The sequence below is a fragment of the Olea europaea genome, unplaced genomic scaffold (assembly GCF_002742605.1).
Source record: "Olea europaea var. sylvestris unplaced genomic scaffold, O_europaea_v1 scaffold3960, whole genome shotgun sequence".
Taxonomy (NCBI): domain Eukaryota; kingdom Viridiplantae; phylum Streptophyta; class Magnoliopsida; order Lamiales; family Oleaceae; genus Olea; species Olea europaea.
In genome coordinates, this window is record NW_019259159.1 from 1641 (window position 1) to 18124 (window position 16484).

The 16484-nt window shown below is 33.1% G+C and overlaps 3 protein-coding genes across 10 annotated transcripts in view; 1 reads left to right on the forward strand and 2 right to left on the reverse strand.

Annotated features, from left to right (window-relative positions):
* Positions 1 to 6760: 6760 nt before the first annotated feature.
* LOC111387239 (protein EARLY RESPONSIVE TO DEHYDRATION 15-like) lies at positions 6761 to 9127 on the forward strand. Of its 5 annotated transcripts, XR_002701376.1 has the most exons (4): positions 6763 to 6857; positions 7264 to 7611; positions 8145 to 8379; positions 9013 to 9127. XR_002701376.1 is itself a non-coding variant. In XM_023011782.1 (3 exons), exons 2-3 carry the CDS (start codon positions 7269 to 7271, stop codon positions 7851 to 7853), a joined length of 384 nt encoding a protein of 127 aa, XP_022867550.1. In that variant the 5' UTR covers positions 6761 to 6857; positions 7264 to 7268; the 3' UTR covers positions 7854 to 7970. The 5 variants fall into 5 exon arrangements, 4 of the variants coding, with proteins under 4 accessions (XP_022867550.1, XP_022867548.1, XP_022867551.1 ...); XM_023011782.1 differs by lacking the exons at positions 8145 to 8379; positions 9013 to 9127 and adding an exon at positions 7813 to 7970 and having other exon boundaries at positions 6761 to 6857; XM_023011780.1 differs by lacking the exon at positions 9013 to 9127 and having other exon boundaries at positions 8145 to 8469.
* A 57-nt stretch (positions 9128 to 9184) lies between these two features.
* On the reverse strand, positions 9185 to 13619 carry LOC111387238 (GTP-binding protein BRASSINAZOLE INSENSITIVE PALE GREEN 2, chloroplastic). Of its 4 annotated transcripts, none has more exons than XM_023011775.1 (4): positions 13434 to 13619; positions 12018 to 13354; positions 11053 to 11220; positions 9185 to 9588 (listed from the first exon to the last, which is right to left on the reverse strand). In XM_023011775.1, exons 1-4 carry the CDS (start codon positions 13549 to 13551, stop codon positions 9235 to 9237), a joined length of 1977 nt encoding a protein of 658 aa, XP_022867543.1. In that variant the 5' UTR covers positions 13552 to 13619; the 3' UTR covers positions 9185 to 9234. The 4 variants fall into 4 exon arrangements, with proteins under 4 accessions (XP_022867543.1, XP_022867547.1, XP_022867544.1 ...); XM_023011779.1 differs by having other exon boundaries at positions 9216 to 9588; positions 12018 to 13342; positions 13440 to 13615; XM_023011776.1 differs by having other exon boundaries at positions 9216 to 9588; positions 13440 to 13615.
* Positions 13620 to 15657: 2038 nt separating this feature from the next.
* The window catches only part of LOC111387236 (eukaryotic translation initiation factor 3 subunit E-like), a 5377-nt gene continuing 4550 nt past the window's right edge, over positions 15658 to 16484 (reverse strand). Inside the window, exon 3 of the mRNA XM_023011773.1 lies at positions 15658 to 15675. Coding sequence (XP_022867541.1) covers positions 15658 to 15675 — 18 coding nt within the window. The remainder of the gene's footprint in view (positions 15676 to 16484) is intronic.

A 16484-nucleotide genomic window follows, 5' to 3' on the forward strand; every position in this document is an offset into this window, starting at 1 on the left:
TAATACAAATAGATATGATGCAACTGCAATGTGTTTATCTGGTGCCGTGTCGTCTGTATCTGCATCTTATCAAACATCGACCGCAATTCAAAATGCGTTGCCCGTCGAATTAATTGATTATTTTAATCAAAATATGCCAACAGAAAAACAATTAAAAAAGTTCAGAAGAAGTAATTGAATTCTGACAAAAGTATGAAAGACGTTGGCAAATTATTTTTACAATTGCAAAAGATCTGCTGACACATCCGATTATCACTTTTGTTTCGGAGTCTGCTTTTAATGCAGGTAAAAGAGTTTTGACCGATATCAGGAGTCAACTGAAAGAAGATGTTTTAGAAGCAGTAATGTGCGTGAAGGATTGACGGGACGCTCATTTTCGACTTCAAGATAAATATGTCGAAATTACATGTCGTCAGGTAAGTGATATTTGATTTAATTATATTAATCGAATTTTTTTTAATTTTTTAATCGTTACGTTTAATTTTCTTTAAAAAATTTTACACGTTACAACAAATTGTTCGTATACAATTTTTAACTCGACCTACTTAAAATTGATGTAGCCGGTCCCAAACCCAGATAAAAGAGGAATGTTTACATTTTATCTATTTTAAAAAGAAAACGAAAAAATGTATTTTTTGTAAAATTATTTCAAAAAATATATATGGTATTCATTGCATAAAAATTTAACACTTTATAGAAATATATTACTATATGATAGAAATAAAAAAATTGTCTTCATTAAATTATCTTTTTAAAAATGCATTTGTGTTCATTTGTTTTTTTTTCTGTTTAAAAAAAGAAAAAAAGAAAAAAGACGAGCTCGCGAGCCAAAGCTTGGCTCGACCCACGAGCTCATGAAAACAAGCCACAAGCACGAGCCGAGCTCGTGTGTATACGGGCCGAGTCGGCCCATTGCCATCCCTATATATTAGCAAGTCAATTATCCTAGTGGCATACATTGCTATATAATATAATAAGTTGTGAACGTAAAAATGTAATGCGTAGATAGATGATAAGATCAAATTTTAAACTTTTTATGAGTTTAAGTGGATCTAGCGAAAAAATATATATATAAGAACGTAATAAAGTTTTTTTTTTTTTTTTTTTTTTTTTTTGTAAAAAAACTTATACAATGCTTGAACGAACTTTTTAGAATACTAGAACTAACACAGATGAAATGTTTCAATCAACCACACATTTTATTAATTTTTATCAAAATTTATTAAAAATTCAATTTTAACTAAATCAAATATGGACTCGATAGTCATTAAGAAAGGGATCTTAATGTGAAATCGAGTCAATATGTTTAGTAATATATCGATAGTAGTCGATTTTAGATAAGTTCTCATAGACATATCAATGACCTATTGAATTAGAGTCTAACTTGAAACTGAGCTGCTATAGTAATTGATGATCATGTATTAGATGGCTAGAGACAACCGCATTCGGTGATAAATATAAAAGAAAATTAAATTTCCCCTCACTTATTATTTTAATTGAATGTTGGAGTACGATCAATTAATTTTGATCAAATTATATAGCTCACATTTACTTATAACCAAAAATTAGGATTCGAAACTCGTTTGTAGTAAGAATTAGAAAGAATTTTTTAATGTGTTTAATTGACTTTATTTTTCATGAAAATGTAATTTTTCTATCCATATTCTACTTTTTGGATGTTTGATTGACAATTTTTGTCTGAAAAATATTTTCTAACTCTTGGACATGTGACAGTCTTTTTTTGGAAAACAACGAAATTTTTTCTTTATATCAAGGTGGCTTTCATTTTCAAATAATTCACACACGCACACACTCTCTTTCTCATTTATCCCCCCTCTCATTCACCTTTCAACAAAAAGGGGTTTGCTACAATAACATAGGGCTTGATAGAGGTCACGACAGAAAAGAAGGAAAAAAATATTTTTTTACTTTTGCAGGACCCTTAGCATGTGAGTGACTGTCACCCCTTCTAGCACAAATTTTCGATCACTCCAACATTTTTCCAATAAAAAATGGACAAATATAATATTTGTTAAGTTAAAAATTAAATCAATCAAATACATTTAATTAATAATTTACATACAAATAAGTTTTAGACAATAGAAATGTCTAGAATTTATTTTCTTTTTATACAAATTTCATACTTGCAATCCAATACACCTATGATTGAAATTTTGGATAATTAGCACAAAACATTCTTACCTTTCAATGTTATTGTGCAAAACGTTCTTATCTTTTTTTTTTTTACATTTTTATTCTTACATTCACTTTTATTGCGAAAATCATCATTTTCATCAAATTTCTCGTGTAAAATGACAAATATATCATCTATTTAAATAAAACAATAAAAAAGAAAAGAAAAGTTAAAGAATAAATTACAATCGTACTTCCAAGCTTTTTAAAAAAGTGCAAATGAGTCCACATAAATCATTAAAAGGGTAATTAACACAAAATGTTCCTATCTTTCATCATTATTGTGCCTTGTTTTATAATTTATGGCAAAAAGCATTATTTTTATCTATTTTCTTAAATAAAAGCTGTAAAATGATAAATATACCCTTCTCTTTAAATAAACAAAAGTAAAGTAAAAAAAATTGCAACTATACACCCAATTTTTTAAAAAAACTTAAATAAATAATTAAAAACAAAAAATTACTTTATTTTAATTATTTATTTGAAATTTATTTGTACTTTTTTGAAAATTTTGGAAATATAGTTGCAATTTGTTCTTTATTTTTTATTTTTGTTTATTTAAAGACGAGTGTATATTTGTCATTTAACAGCTTTTAATTGAGAAAATGGATGAAAATAATGATTTTCATAATGAAATATGAAACAATGGTGAAAAGGTTAAAAAATGAAAAGTAGGGACATTTTTTGCTAATTACCCTTGTAATAATTTATTTGGATTCATTTGTACTTTTTAAAAAAGTTTGGGAGTATGATTGAAATTTATTCTTTAACTTTTCTTTTCTTTTCTATTATTTTATTTAAATAGGGGGTATATTTGTCATTTTAAACTAGAAATTTGATGAAAATAATGATTTTCGCAATAAAATGTGAATGTAAGAGTAAAAGTGTCAAAAAATGAAAGGTGTGGACTTTTTGCATAATAATATTGAAGAATAAGGACGTTTTGTGTTAATAACCCTTTAAATAAGAATTACTGTATAAAAAATTAGGGACGGACCCACATGGCATCATGTGGGGTCAAATGACCCCACAAAATTTTGGATTTTTGTTTTAGAAAATATTTGTTGTAACCATTTTACGACATACTTTAATACATGTAAAATGAAATCAAAACATTACATTTTTAATATAATTTTGAAGCGCTCATGACCTAGTTTTTTGCTTCTTAGTGGCGTGCAAAATAATCAATCATAGTAAAAGTTATGATGTATCAAAGTAAGCCATTCCAAATTAATACTTCGAAAATTTCGATAATATGCTAATTTATAAAATTTGTCAATGATTGTATACTATCTAAATCCACAAATCGCCCACGTCATCTAGAAGCTCGTTTTGAAAACTATATCGTAGTTATATCGAATAGTCCAAACAGATATTGAAAATAGTTAAACATGCGTCAAACGTACGAATTTAAAATATGCGTTTAACTCGTTTTTTCTTTTGAAAAAATTCAATTATTTCATTAACATTTATTATTTTTACACGATAGATTTTTTAATATAATTTACATCATTTTATTAGGAAATTTTACATGAAATGTGACATTAAAAATTCTAAAATCGTTACGGATTAAATGTAATTCGAATTACTTTCACATTATTTTTTCGTTAAACTTAAGTTGTGTTTGCTTCCTGGATTAAATGTGAATTTTATTTCAATTCATTTACTTCCCTAATCTAATTTGATTTATTTGTCATTAGTTCAACATCCATAAATGACATGGTAAATAAAACTATACAGATAGCAAAATTCATTTAACAACATTGATAATGATATAATTATAAGACGTTTTCAAGGTGTCGAAATACGTATTAACTTATTTTCATTAATATCAAATTACACATTAATTTTTGACCTACAACCCAAAAGGTTCCATTTATAATTAAGCTTTTATTTGTCAATCATTCTATCACATTATTTTTTTTACAGTACTCATTTTAAGTTACACATTTTTTATTAAAATAATATTACACATAAATCTAAAATTTTTCCTTCATTTTTTAATCACGTATTTCAACAACAATCACAATTCTATAATACTGTTTTTTAAATAAAAGGGGCAGGCCCTAATTATCTACGTATAATGCATAGCGATTTTTTAGGTCGTCTACTCACCAAACTACCCATGTGAATGGCATGAATTTCCGCTAGTATAACGGTCCCACAAAACACGTGGTCATCAATCAGTTTTCCCTTTTTCAGCCGAATGATTATTCGAAACCCATCTTCTCACCGTCAATTTCAATCTCATCAGAATTCAGTACATGACATGCGCGGTGGGACCCATATCTGATCAGTTGATTACAATTCTTACACCTGTTCATGGCTGCCTCGTAATTGCATGGAATATAAAGTTGGAGTACAGCATGTGATGCGCAATGTACAATACCTGTTCTCGTTGACATTTAGGGCATGTTTGCGAAATGTTATTTGGACATGATAAAGAGAAAATTGTTGTTTGCACTTGGAAAAACTGGGGAAAAATAGTCGAGTTTGTACATAAGATCGCAGAGATGATTCCCCGATATCTTGTTAGACCTCAACTTCGACTAAATGAGTCAGTGAAGAGATCAGTTGTCGATCACTCCTTCATGGATTTGGCTGAACTTACTGAGCAAGTCTTATTTTGTAGATAATTATGAAAAATATATATTTATCGTTATTGTTGGATATTGGTTAAATAAATCGAGAATTGAAAATCGATTAAAGTGACTTCGTATCGACTTCGACCAAATACTCAAAAACTCGACTCAATCCGTTTAAGCAAAATTGTTTGCCATTTCGCCGCTTCGGGGCGCACAAACGGGGATCGACCTGCCCGGTCAGGTCGCGAGGGTCGAGGGGGCAGCGCCCCTCGTGGGGGGCGGGGGGCACGCCCCCGAAAGAGAATTTTGATTTTAGTACGCTCTAGCAGAGGAATAGCCCAGTTACTCCGGGGGGGGGGGGGCGGGCGGGGGGGCCCCCCGCGGGGGGGGGGGGGGGGGCCCCCCCCCCCCGAAAGAGAATTTTGATTTCTCTGCATGTATTGAAGGGTATATTTGGCATTTCGAAAATCAATATCGGATGAATGAGAAATTACGAAAAAGACCTCAACCATTAGTGAATAGACACCTTTTCATAAAGGTGCATTGTTTGGAAATGGTGCATGGTTTGGTCTCAACCATTTCGTCCACACCCCTTCATGGTCTATAAATAGGACCCTTTGGGTGTCATATTCCTCACAGTTTGATATGCAAAAACGTCTCTCATCCTCTCTTCTATCCAAAATCAAAATCATTTCATTTATTTTGATTTTCTTTCATTTCATCTGTGGAGTACATAAGCCTACATTGGGTTCGTTGTACTTGTGTTTTGGAGTGCTACAAACACAAGTGTAGCCGTTGTATCTTGGGAGTCGATTGCCGAAATCCGTAGGCACCGTTGCGGGGCAAATTCGACTTAAGGACAAAGAGTCCAACTCTTGCCTCGACTTTGTCACCATCATTATACTTATTTCGGCGTCACTATTCACAAAATTCTTCCAACAGTTATAAAGGGTTTTGACTGAATTTTAATATTAGCAAATTCAAATATATATTTATTAAACTGCTTGACAAAAACTAAAAGTTGTCAAACTATGCAATGCAAATATATTTTTATGCTCTGTTTTGGTTCAATAAAAAAGTTATATTAAAATTTAGCCATTGTTTGAGTTATATTCTTTGAAAAAAATGTATTTTTAAACAGTATTTTAATATTATTTTAACCACACATTTTTTAATAAAATAATATTATACGTAAATTCAAAATTTTTCTTTATTTTTTAACCACACATTTCACATCAATACAGTATTCAAAAATGCATTTTTATTACAAAAATGGGGTCAAAAAGGGCTTAGTCAAAATCAACAACTAAACTACACATTTCATGTGACATACTATTTTTCAACCATTTATTAAATCAATATTTATCAAAATTCCTAAAATTTGAATTTATCCAAATCAAACAATGGCTTAATTAGACAATTGTATAATAGACAATATTTGAACCTTTTTTCTTTCTCGATAATATCCAGTATTGTCCAATCCTTTTCATTAAATATTAATATGTCATAGAGAGATGTAAACAAATTCAATAAACGTAGAGTCGATCAAACTTACTTTGGTATTACATATAGTCTCAAACAATTATTTTCAACATAACATAATTCTACTTTAAGCTATATTAACCCGTATCTTGTAAGAGTACTTCAAACTTCATTGTTTTTTATCATAAAAGTGATAAAAAAGAGTTACAAGTCATCTTTTATATATTCGACTTTACTTATAATTCACGTTTTACTAATGTTTTCGACATTGAATAAATTGGTAGAACTTAACAAAGTCGTATTGAATAAATGTTTTTCTTAAATTGAGTAACAATGAGTAATTCCACCGTGTTAGAAATCTAAACCTCCCAAACAAGCCATTAACAATTGATAGCGAGTCTTCTAGAGAAGTCAATCAGTGAGCAGGTTCGGTCAATTCCCAAGCCTCAAATTCCATGACCGTACCTTTCTAGGCTCGGATCTTCCTGCCTATAAATAGCTTTTGCATTTTCCTAACCGCGTCATTGCTCTGTACCGGCTGTACGTGTAGACTCGGGGTTCGACTGAGGAGAAAATCAAAAAATATTTTCGAATAAGGTTTTATTCCGTGGACTCAACACTTTGATGAATTCGTGTTTATATTTTCATTTCTTGATTATTAATTTCATTTATTTATTTTGTGAGTTGTGAAAATTTTGTTGACGCTGAAATTTTAATTTGGGTGAGAAATTGGAATTTTGATTTGAGCTTTGAATGAAGTGAATTGGCCGCAAAGCAATCTAAATTTTGCATCTTCAGTAAATCGTTCTCAGGAGTAGATTTTTGGTTTTAAAAATTATTAATATTTGATTTTTTTTTTTTTCTAAACTTGAATTTTATGTAGGATTACAGGATGAGAAAAGTAAGGGAAATTTGATTTTTGTTTTGAATTTAGTTTTAACTTTGGATAACAGAACAAGAAAGGATGATTAATTTTCCTATGTTATTTTGATCTGAAGAACAGACAATATGGCTTTAGTATCTGAAGGAAGATCAACACTTAATCCCGACGCGCCTCTCTTCATCCCGGCATCAGTACGCCAAGTAGAGGACTTCTCGCCTGAGTGGTGGAATCTAGTGACGACCTCGACTTGGTTTCGTGACTATTGGCTCAGCGAGCACCAGGAAGAGGATATATTGGGCATGAAGGATGATGGTTTTGATGACAATGATGTAGCTAAATTGCTGCCAGATAACATTGACCTCCTTGTGGATGATGATACCTTGAATATGGAAGCCCAATTTGAGGAATTTCTCCACTTAGCTGAGCCTGAATATGGAAGCAAGGCTGTCAAGGGAATATCTGAAAATGGTATGCTCCTTTTTTCCTTATTTTGATTGATAATGGATTTGCCCTGTTTGCTTGTTAATAATTTGGCCAGAACATAGTTTTATCTTGCCTTAGGGAAGTTGATTATGACCATGAACATTGTTCAGTTTTATTTTATAGATGTCGATGAAGGTGGAGGATTTTCTAATATTGATAAAAATAAAATATAAAATACAAACGCAGGGGCCATACAACACTTCCATCCAATGAAGGGAAATGCATAAAACTTGAACCAAAATTGCCTATAGCTGGCTTTATCGGAGTAAGCTAATCTTTATCCGAAGATCAAATTCATCACCAGTAAGACGTGAATCGAGTTGCATGGATGAAATAAAGTGTCATCGCAAACCAGGGAACATATTGACATCTTAAATTTGTAGCTACATTGATTATGTTTTGAAGAACTTTGATTGGGGGTTGATATAGCATGCTCTTTTTCTTTGCTTTGAGTCCTTTGACATGCAACTGATGTTATTACCATAACAAACACTTGTTAAATTTGTATTGGTCGTCAGGCTTGAACAGGAATGCAGAGGCTGTGATCAAGAATCCGGGTATGTTAAATTGGAGAGGTTCCAAGTTCATGGGGGAGCCGGCTAATTACTGGGAGAAGCCGGCCAAGTATGTTAGCCCAAAATCCTGAAGTGTAGATTGTTTGGGTCTTGGTTTGCAGCTAGACCAAGAAGTGGCAGTCTTTTGTTTCTTGTAGCATTATGTATAGAGCAACGTTTGTTTCTAGTTATGTTCCAAAAACGCTTCTTTAGTTTAGCAATGAGATAATGTAAAACAATCATGTAGCACAAATGGAGAAAAATGAGAATAATATAAGTTTTAGTCAAATGAATTTCTCAAATCTTTCGAGTTTTTCTTATCGTGACCAACAGAAATGAAACTTCCATGGGTTGCTTTGAACAAACTTCAATCTACACGATACAGATTTTGAAACCGAAGGATGAAGAGTCATATTGCAAGAATTTGACAGAAACTAACGAAACACAGAAATTTTCGAAATTTTCATTCGTAAAAGATCTCTACAAAGCTTACTCCCAATCAGGGGAAGGAAGAAGACAAGTGGTACTAGTCAAAACGATAAGGTATAACCCAATTCTGTTAACTGCTCAACTTCGACAAAGAAGTGAGTCTACTCCCTGATCCACTGCCAACCATTATCAACCACCATAGCTGCTATTGCCATTGTTGACCAGTTGAAGAACTTATGGGGAACGTGATTTTAATCCATGTAATGTACTAAATTCAAGACAATCAGTACAGAGAGAGATTGGTTTTCATTTTCTCGCATAGGTAATCATGTATCTTTGTACATTGGAGTAATTTCAGCGGATTTACTTTTGACACATTGAATTAGAGTCATTATGAGTTGCTAACCGTACCTGCGTGATGGAGGAGTAACGAAACAAGCAAAATTTAATTTGACATCCAACCATAGTGCAGAATCGACATGTTTCATTCCAAGAGACATAACAGGTAACAGAGTGCTTGCACATGCTTGAGCTAGAAGAATCTGAAGATTCAGGAGCAAGGCAAACCTGGATAAGTTGCAAAAGGTCAAAGTTGGATTGTGTGAAGTAGTATATCAGCTTCCGCTCAACTAGGTACTTCTGAAAGTAGAGCATCACTTTCTTCTTGAGAATTTCTCTTGGATTGAGCTTCAAGTTTAGTCTGGTTCCCAATTGCATCAGATATAGCCTTTGGCAGCAAAAATCCCGGTCGCTCAAGAACTCGTGCCCGATCAAGTACCAAAGGTTCCCGCAAAGAAATCTCTATACCATCATATGTCCAAAGAGTCAAGTTTGCTTCACCTTTTAAACCCAAAGAGAACCAACCTAAGCCAGCCACTGCAACGTCAACACTGTTCACATCCCAGCTCGTTCCAGATGCTTTGACCACTCTCTTTCCCCACGTACCCAATTCAGAGACTCGGTTAACACTAACAGGAGGCTGAAAGAATAATTAGCAGGAAAAAAATATCAGAAATTATATTCTGGAATTTGGAATTTTAGTCTTGAATTTCATATACGTGAAACGTTATTTATGTAGAAAATTGAAAGACCAAAATCTCGAAAATTCCTTCAAGACAAGTTTTACTTCCCAGAGCACAGGACTCCAAATAAGAAATTCCAAAACTAGAATATTTTACTAGCAATCTGTACTGACTCTCTTGGAAAAGATAAAAGCACAATTTGAACTAGGATATGGCTCATCAACAATGAATATTACCGAAGTTTTACTACGGAGAAGATCAAAACATCCTCAACTATTAAAAGAAGACGAGATAAAGTGATGAACAGCATACAAACCTAAACTTCTTATTAGAACTTTCTCCATTAATCAACAAGGACACTTTTCTTTTAACAAAGATGTGCTCTTAATTGAGTGAATTTTGTTATTTACATATCTACTTTAACAGTCTTGTTTAATCCTGTCTGCATAAAACTGAGAAAGATGTGGGTTAATTTTCCACAAGAAGGGTGAAATGCATAGTTCCACAATGATTTGTATTACTAGAATGTAAGAGTGTGTTTGGGAAAGATTATGTGAAGTTAAAAATGAATTTTTTGGAGTACGAGCGGTAAAATGTAGGTAAAAGTTATAGGTCCACGTGCAAAATTATTTTATTAGAAGAATGTGATTGAAAATGAGTTTGAGGAAAAATGATTTCAAATAGGCTGTGCAAAATAAATGCTAAAATTCAAGTGTTTACCTCCTTAAACACTGAAGAAAAATTTCCTTATGAGGAAACTCTTTTAAGTATATTTTGATAGATCAGTTTTTTTTAAAGTAACTGAAGTTTTCTTGCATGAAAATATAATGATCAAACCTTGTCTAGTCTTTATTGTTTCTTCAGCTTCAGTCAGAAGTGATGGTCTGGAAAAGAAAAAAGTATCTGCAAAAGGATTCCATGAATGGAGATGCCATCCGATACAACATATTGGGAGTGACCATAGCTCTACTAAAATATATGAAATACATATAATTAAAGATGTGATATTCCAAATGAATGATGGACACTATCTCCTTCAAGATTAAGGGTCGACAGCATCAGTTGTGAAATAAAAAAATTTCACAGTAAAAACTCGTACAGATGAACATTATACATCATCTATATGGTTAAATATGTTATATTCCAAGAGGACGATGAGTATTATTCCATTTAAGATGATGGGTCACTGCATCAATTGCAAAAATAAAAAAAATAAAAAAAAAATTTGTGGAATAATTCATCCAAATGAACCTTACACATCAAATATAAATCAATGCAGAAAAATGTTAAGGGGAAAAAAAGGCTAAACTGGCAGATGTTCATTTACCGGCTGAAAACACATGCAACTTTTATTTTTAAAGAGTTAAATTGCATACACTCAATGTTGCCAAGAGATTTTTGTTTGTGGTCAGAAGCATTACCTGTAACCTAATGCCAGCATGCTTGCTCTTGATCTCGTCAGCATTTTCAATCTTCCCTAGATGGAGCGCAACATTTGGAGATGTCCAAACCGTGACATATATTGTTTCCACAGAAGCCTCATTAAGATCTAGTCTGGCTAAGGCACCAACATGTACAGCTTGACCTACCTGCAGAAGATTAAAATTCTGTATTAGCCTATTAGGCGCATGTTTGCTAAGGTCAAGAAAAATAGTAATAGTACTTTTCCGGAAAGCAAGCAAAGACAATTAGAAGCTGCTTCTGAGTAACTTCTTTCCCCAAACATGTTTGCTAAGGTCAAGAAAAATAGTAATAGTACTTTTCCGGAAAGCAAGCAAAGACCTTCTTTTAAAAATGAAGTTTTTGAACTAACAAAACCCCCACCCCACCCCACCCCACCCTCGCCCAACCCAATCTCCAAATAAAAAAGTAACTTTTAAAAATGCTCAAACATGTTTGGGGAAAGAAGTTACTCAGAAGCAGCTTCTAATTATTTTTAAGCTTAACAAATATGATCAGCAGGCTTTATCCAAGCAAGTTTGACGACACATGGACGGTGTTTACAATATTTTAAAAACTGAGGTGCTACAATAAATATAGCATATTAAAATGTCGACAACATATAAAAAGTTTTGTAAACAGCTGTCTTAGCAATGAATTAATTCATATAGCAATCCCGATTAAAAAGGGAAATATTATTAGAATCACAAAAATGCATAATCTTGACATCGTTTAAAAACCAGCTTATCTCTGACTCTGGCAATTTGTTCATTTATCAGTTGCCATAACCAGCTATTACTCTGTGGCAAGTCATCTTGAAGAAAAAATAACAGTTCATACAAATCAATAATTTGAATATTTAGGCAGATTATTCTCTATCAGAATTTTAATTACCATAATCTGTAGGGTGTCATTAGTCCTAATGGACAAGTAAATAATAACTTACCTTTATCCTAAAAGATCGAGGTTGTAGCTCTTTTCGTATCTCAACCATTTTCTGCTCCTCCCTGTTCAATCTCATGGAAATTAAATATGGATGTAGGAGGCCTGGAGTGTCATACATTTTTGCCTTAGCAGACAATATTCCTCCAATTCTCAAGATACCGAGTGTTGTTCCAGGAATGGCGGCTTCTGTAAGTTTTGTGACCTTTACCCCTTCTTTCTTGGCGAATGCATTGATTAGGGTCGACTTTCCTGCATTTTGAGCCCCGATAACCCAAACATTTCCTCTAGGCCCAGCCATATCCTTGATGAATGCAAACAAGTTCTTTACACCCAAATCCTTACGAGCACTAACCATATAAACCCCACTTAGCTTAGGTGCTCCATTTGCCTTTGCACGGTGCCTAACCCATTTATCTAACCTTGAGGGCGAAATCTGAGAAGGAAGAAGATCAACCTTCGTAGCCACTAACACAAGCTTTGGCACCTTTTTACTAAGCTTTAAACCATCTTTCCTTCCTTCCAACACTTTAAACAAGGACTTGGCTGCACGTTTTGGAAATGAACCATCAAAATCAATACAATCAACCACCATAACCACTACAGTAGCATCTGCATTTCCCGTGGGCTTCATCAACCTCGTACTAATCAAACGATCAAAATCAAAATCCGGTATCAAATTTTCAGCAGCCTGATTTTTCACCTTGCCATAATTTCTCAAAGAATGACATCGTGCACAAACTGTCACCTCTTCGATCTCTCTTTGAGCCTCCCTAGCCATTCTTTTTCTTTCCGCCTTAGACACCCTCTTCTTTTTCGCCTTCTCAAGCAACTCCTCTGTAATGTTACCAAACCCAACTCCAGCTGGAGCAAAACCATCCAACTCCTTCAACCAATCATCATCTTCATCTTCCAACTCAGATTCCCATTCTTCTGAATCCCAACTAATCCCATCCTTATCATTTTCTTCCAATTTTCCCTCAATGTCATCCTCAAACTCATCATCATCTTCTTCAAACTCATTAAATTCCTCATTCAAAAAGTTCTCCACATACTCCCCATCATCCCCCAAATTTGTTACTTCCATTTCCCTCTTCTTGTAATACCCAGGGAGATTTGGGTCTTTATCTTGCATGAACACTCCACAACCAGGGCATATAGGCCCATAATTCTCATCCTCATCTCTTCCTTCACTCAAAACCAAACCTTTAGCGGTTTTTCTTGAAACCTTTCCATTCTTTTTCTCAGCTTTCTGAACAGTTGCTTCACTACCTTTTACACATAAAGCAATGCACAAACCTTTCTTGTTATACTCGTCCTTCTTCTTTCCTACATTCAGCCCTGCAAATGATTGATTTAGCAAGTGGGTTTCACACAAAGAGCAAGAAAATGATAGAAATTAGAGAGAGAGAAGATTTACCGGTACCAAGCTGAAATCTTGATAAATGGTTTGCTTCAATATAGCCGTTCAAAGAAAGACCGATTTTCAGTTCAACAGTCGTTGATGATATAGAGGCTGTTGACAGCAAAACCGCCATCCCCCTCCGCCTTTTTCTTCCGCTAATACCCTGTCCGGTTTGGTTGCCCCCAATATCCCCTTACAATCTTAATTGTATCACAAATAAATTTTTTTAATGAAGGTCACTGAATTTATAGGTTTGTTTTATATAAGTTACTAAACTTCAATTAATTAGTAATCCAACTTTTTTTTTTTTTAATCTCCGTTTAACCCTTTTCATCCTTTCCATGATTAAATCTAATGGACCGTCCAACATGTCAAATGTAATGTGTAGTGTAGGGAAGCTAGTTTGAATTTAGATTAGCGTGCTGTCAACTTGAAAATTTTGCATTTTTAAACAAATAAAGAGAGTTGGTTTTCATCGTTATGTCTATGAACATGAATAATCAAAACAATTGTTTCAATAATTAGTAATGAGTTGGAGTTAGGATTATGCTACTTGTGCTTAAAATTAATATATAATAGATTACATAAAATGTTGTGAAAAAAAAAATTGACTGTATTTTAAATTTACAAATGATAAAGTAATTTGCGACATTATATAACATATTATATAAAGTTTGATGTACATACAACAAGGTTCAAGGAACTAGCACTCATTAATTTGTTTAAAGATTTCAAGCCGAAGAAATACATCTATAAGTCGTAAGAAGTAACTCTCTTATGCTAAACTCTAATACTCTATGACTCTTTATGTTTCCATCGAATGGTTGCTAATCATTATTCTTGGTAAATTATTGCTTTATAATCAGTTTTCTTTTTTTCTTTTTCTTGTTTTCATTTTTTTTTTTTTTTAATATCTAGCCTATTTTGATTTAGATGCTTTAGAAACAACTTATTCTTCTTAGAACACGGATGCCCACATAGCTATATTCTTTAGTGCAATTGCTGCATTTGGTCTCACTATATCTAGCTTGTTTCTGAGTTTGGCTAGCATAGCACAACCAAATGGAGGGTGTGGATGGGCTCGAAAAGAAAGAGTTATGCTCCCCTTAGCCTTGCCTCTTCCTCAAGTCGATCAGTATGTCATTGACAAGTGTATGGCTAAGTCGGTTGACACTCATTTCTCGATTGAGCTTTTTCACTTTTCTCCTTATCAGTGATTGAGCGACTAGAATGAATAGATCCAACTATCAAAAATGCTTATATATTTATTTTCAAAGATTATTAAAAAATAATAATAATATATTTTTCACTCTATTTCCTTCACAATTCAAATCTTGATTTTAATCTAAATTAAAGTCAATAATTGATTTTAGTTATATATTTCATTAGATTCACGACTTTTTAATCATACATTTCATTAACCTTAATCAAAATCTATTAAAATTTTGATTTTAGTTACACCAAATATGGGCTATCTACAACAATTCTTTCACGAGATAAAACATCGAATACCATACCCTTACCATGTCATCTTCCTGATCCCCTTCTATTTACAAGTGGTATGAATAACTGAGTTAACTGTTGTCATTGAACTTGTACCTCTCCAGCTTTAAAATGCTTTGAACATTGCTAATTCAGAGGTAAAAAAATCCACCAGAAGTTGCGAACAAGAATCCTAGGGAATGGGCTCTCCACTCCGAGCATCGAAAATGTCCACAATCTTGAAAATCTCTTTAATATTCTCGATCCCATATTCTTACTTGATATTCTCCTACTACAACATCGACTATGAAATCAAAAACCCAATTTGGGTTAATGCATTAGTCAACGTTAGTGTTTTTCATTACACTATCTGTGATTCCCCTGGTAGTGATCTGTAATGCGCTCCCAAAATTTGGTTAAAGTCACACTTAATAAAATTGTGATCTATAATGTGTTTTAGGAACTTACTAAACACATTGATGTAACATTTCATTTTATTAGATATGTTCTCTCTTATAGTTTGATTAACCTTATAAGGTCACTCTCAGTTAAATTCAGCACATATGTGAATCAAGATGTTGACTTTAAGTGAATTTAAGAGTTGTTCGAGTGTCTTAAATATTGATAAAGGCTAGTTAAGTTTCAATTATGATAACATCAATGGAATATATGTAAAGTTAGTTTTATTCGGTTTTGCAAATAGAACGTCAAGCTGAGAAGCAATGAACTATTGTGAGGCATGGTGCACCAGGGCTGCTCAGATGTTAAGCAACACCTGTATTAGATCGAAGTGGAAATTATTCAAATATGATACAAGTGCTAACGCTGACTTTTTGACCAAAGCAGTATGTTTTAGGAGGGATATTGTAATACATCTTATCTATGGGAAATTCTGGTATTTAGAGCGGCAAAAGCAGAATATTCAAATTGTTAGTAAAAGGATAATTTATATACTTGGAACTGAATCTTGATGGGAGTTAATGAAACTACCAATCTACTTGCACAGATAGGTGATGCATGGACAGCTGCATGCCCCATATGAATTTTGCTACTTATACATAAAAATGATACCTAAGCAATTACCAAAAATACTGTGGAGGAAAAGATTGAAAGAAAAAATTGAACGTATTTTAAATTGACAAATGGAAAAGTGACATACTGATATTATGTAATCTCTTATATAAATCTTGATATACATTTAATGAAGTCCGCCACGCATCTGTCAACATATCCGAACAAAAATTTTCTACTTGTAGCAGAATTCCTATACAGAAGTCAGAGAAATTAAACCGGTTTGAAACTCCAATTTAACATTTCATCACACATGCAACATGGTTATGTGCTCACTGACAATTTAATACGTTGAAGAGAGTACATATATTGAGTCGTCACCAACGGGTGCAGCTTTCAAATTTTTGTCAAGTAAACAAAATAATGACATAAAATAATCTCAACTGCACTTAAAATCCAAAATTGACAAGAAAAACAATTCATTAATGCAAAAATGTGAAAGCAATTTCAGTATCAAATCTATCGAGCAGGCTGTGATTGTTGAGCATGTTCCAAAAGCTGTGTGACTAACTT

Excerpts from the sequence above, each read along its gene's own strand:
- LOC111387239 (XM_023011780.1), top strand. The coding sequence starts at position 7,269 with ATGGCTTTAGTATCTGAAGGAAGATCAACACTTAATCCCGACGCGCCT. Across the intron at positions 7,612-8,144 it reads CAAGGGAATATCTGAAAATG|GCTTGAACAGGAATGCAGAG; the intron begins GTATGCTCCTTT and ends ATTGGTCGTCAG.
- LOC111387238 (XM_023011775.1), bottom strand. The coding sequence starts at position 13,551 with ATGGCGGTTTTGCTGTCAACAGCCTCTATATCATCAACGACTGTTGAA. Across the intron at positions 13,355-13,433 it reads AAGATTTCAGCTTGGTACCG|GGCTGAATGTAGGAAAGAAG; the intron begins GTAAATCTTCTC and ends AATCATTTGCAG. Across the intron at positions 11,221-12,017 it reads CTCGATCTTTTAGGATAAAG|GTAGGTCAAGCTGTACATGT; the intron begins GTAAGTTATTAT and ends AATCTTCTGCAG.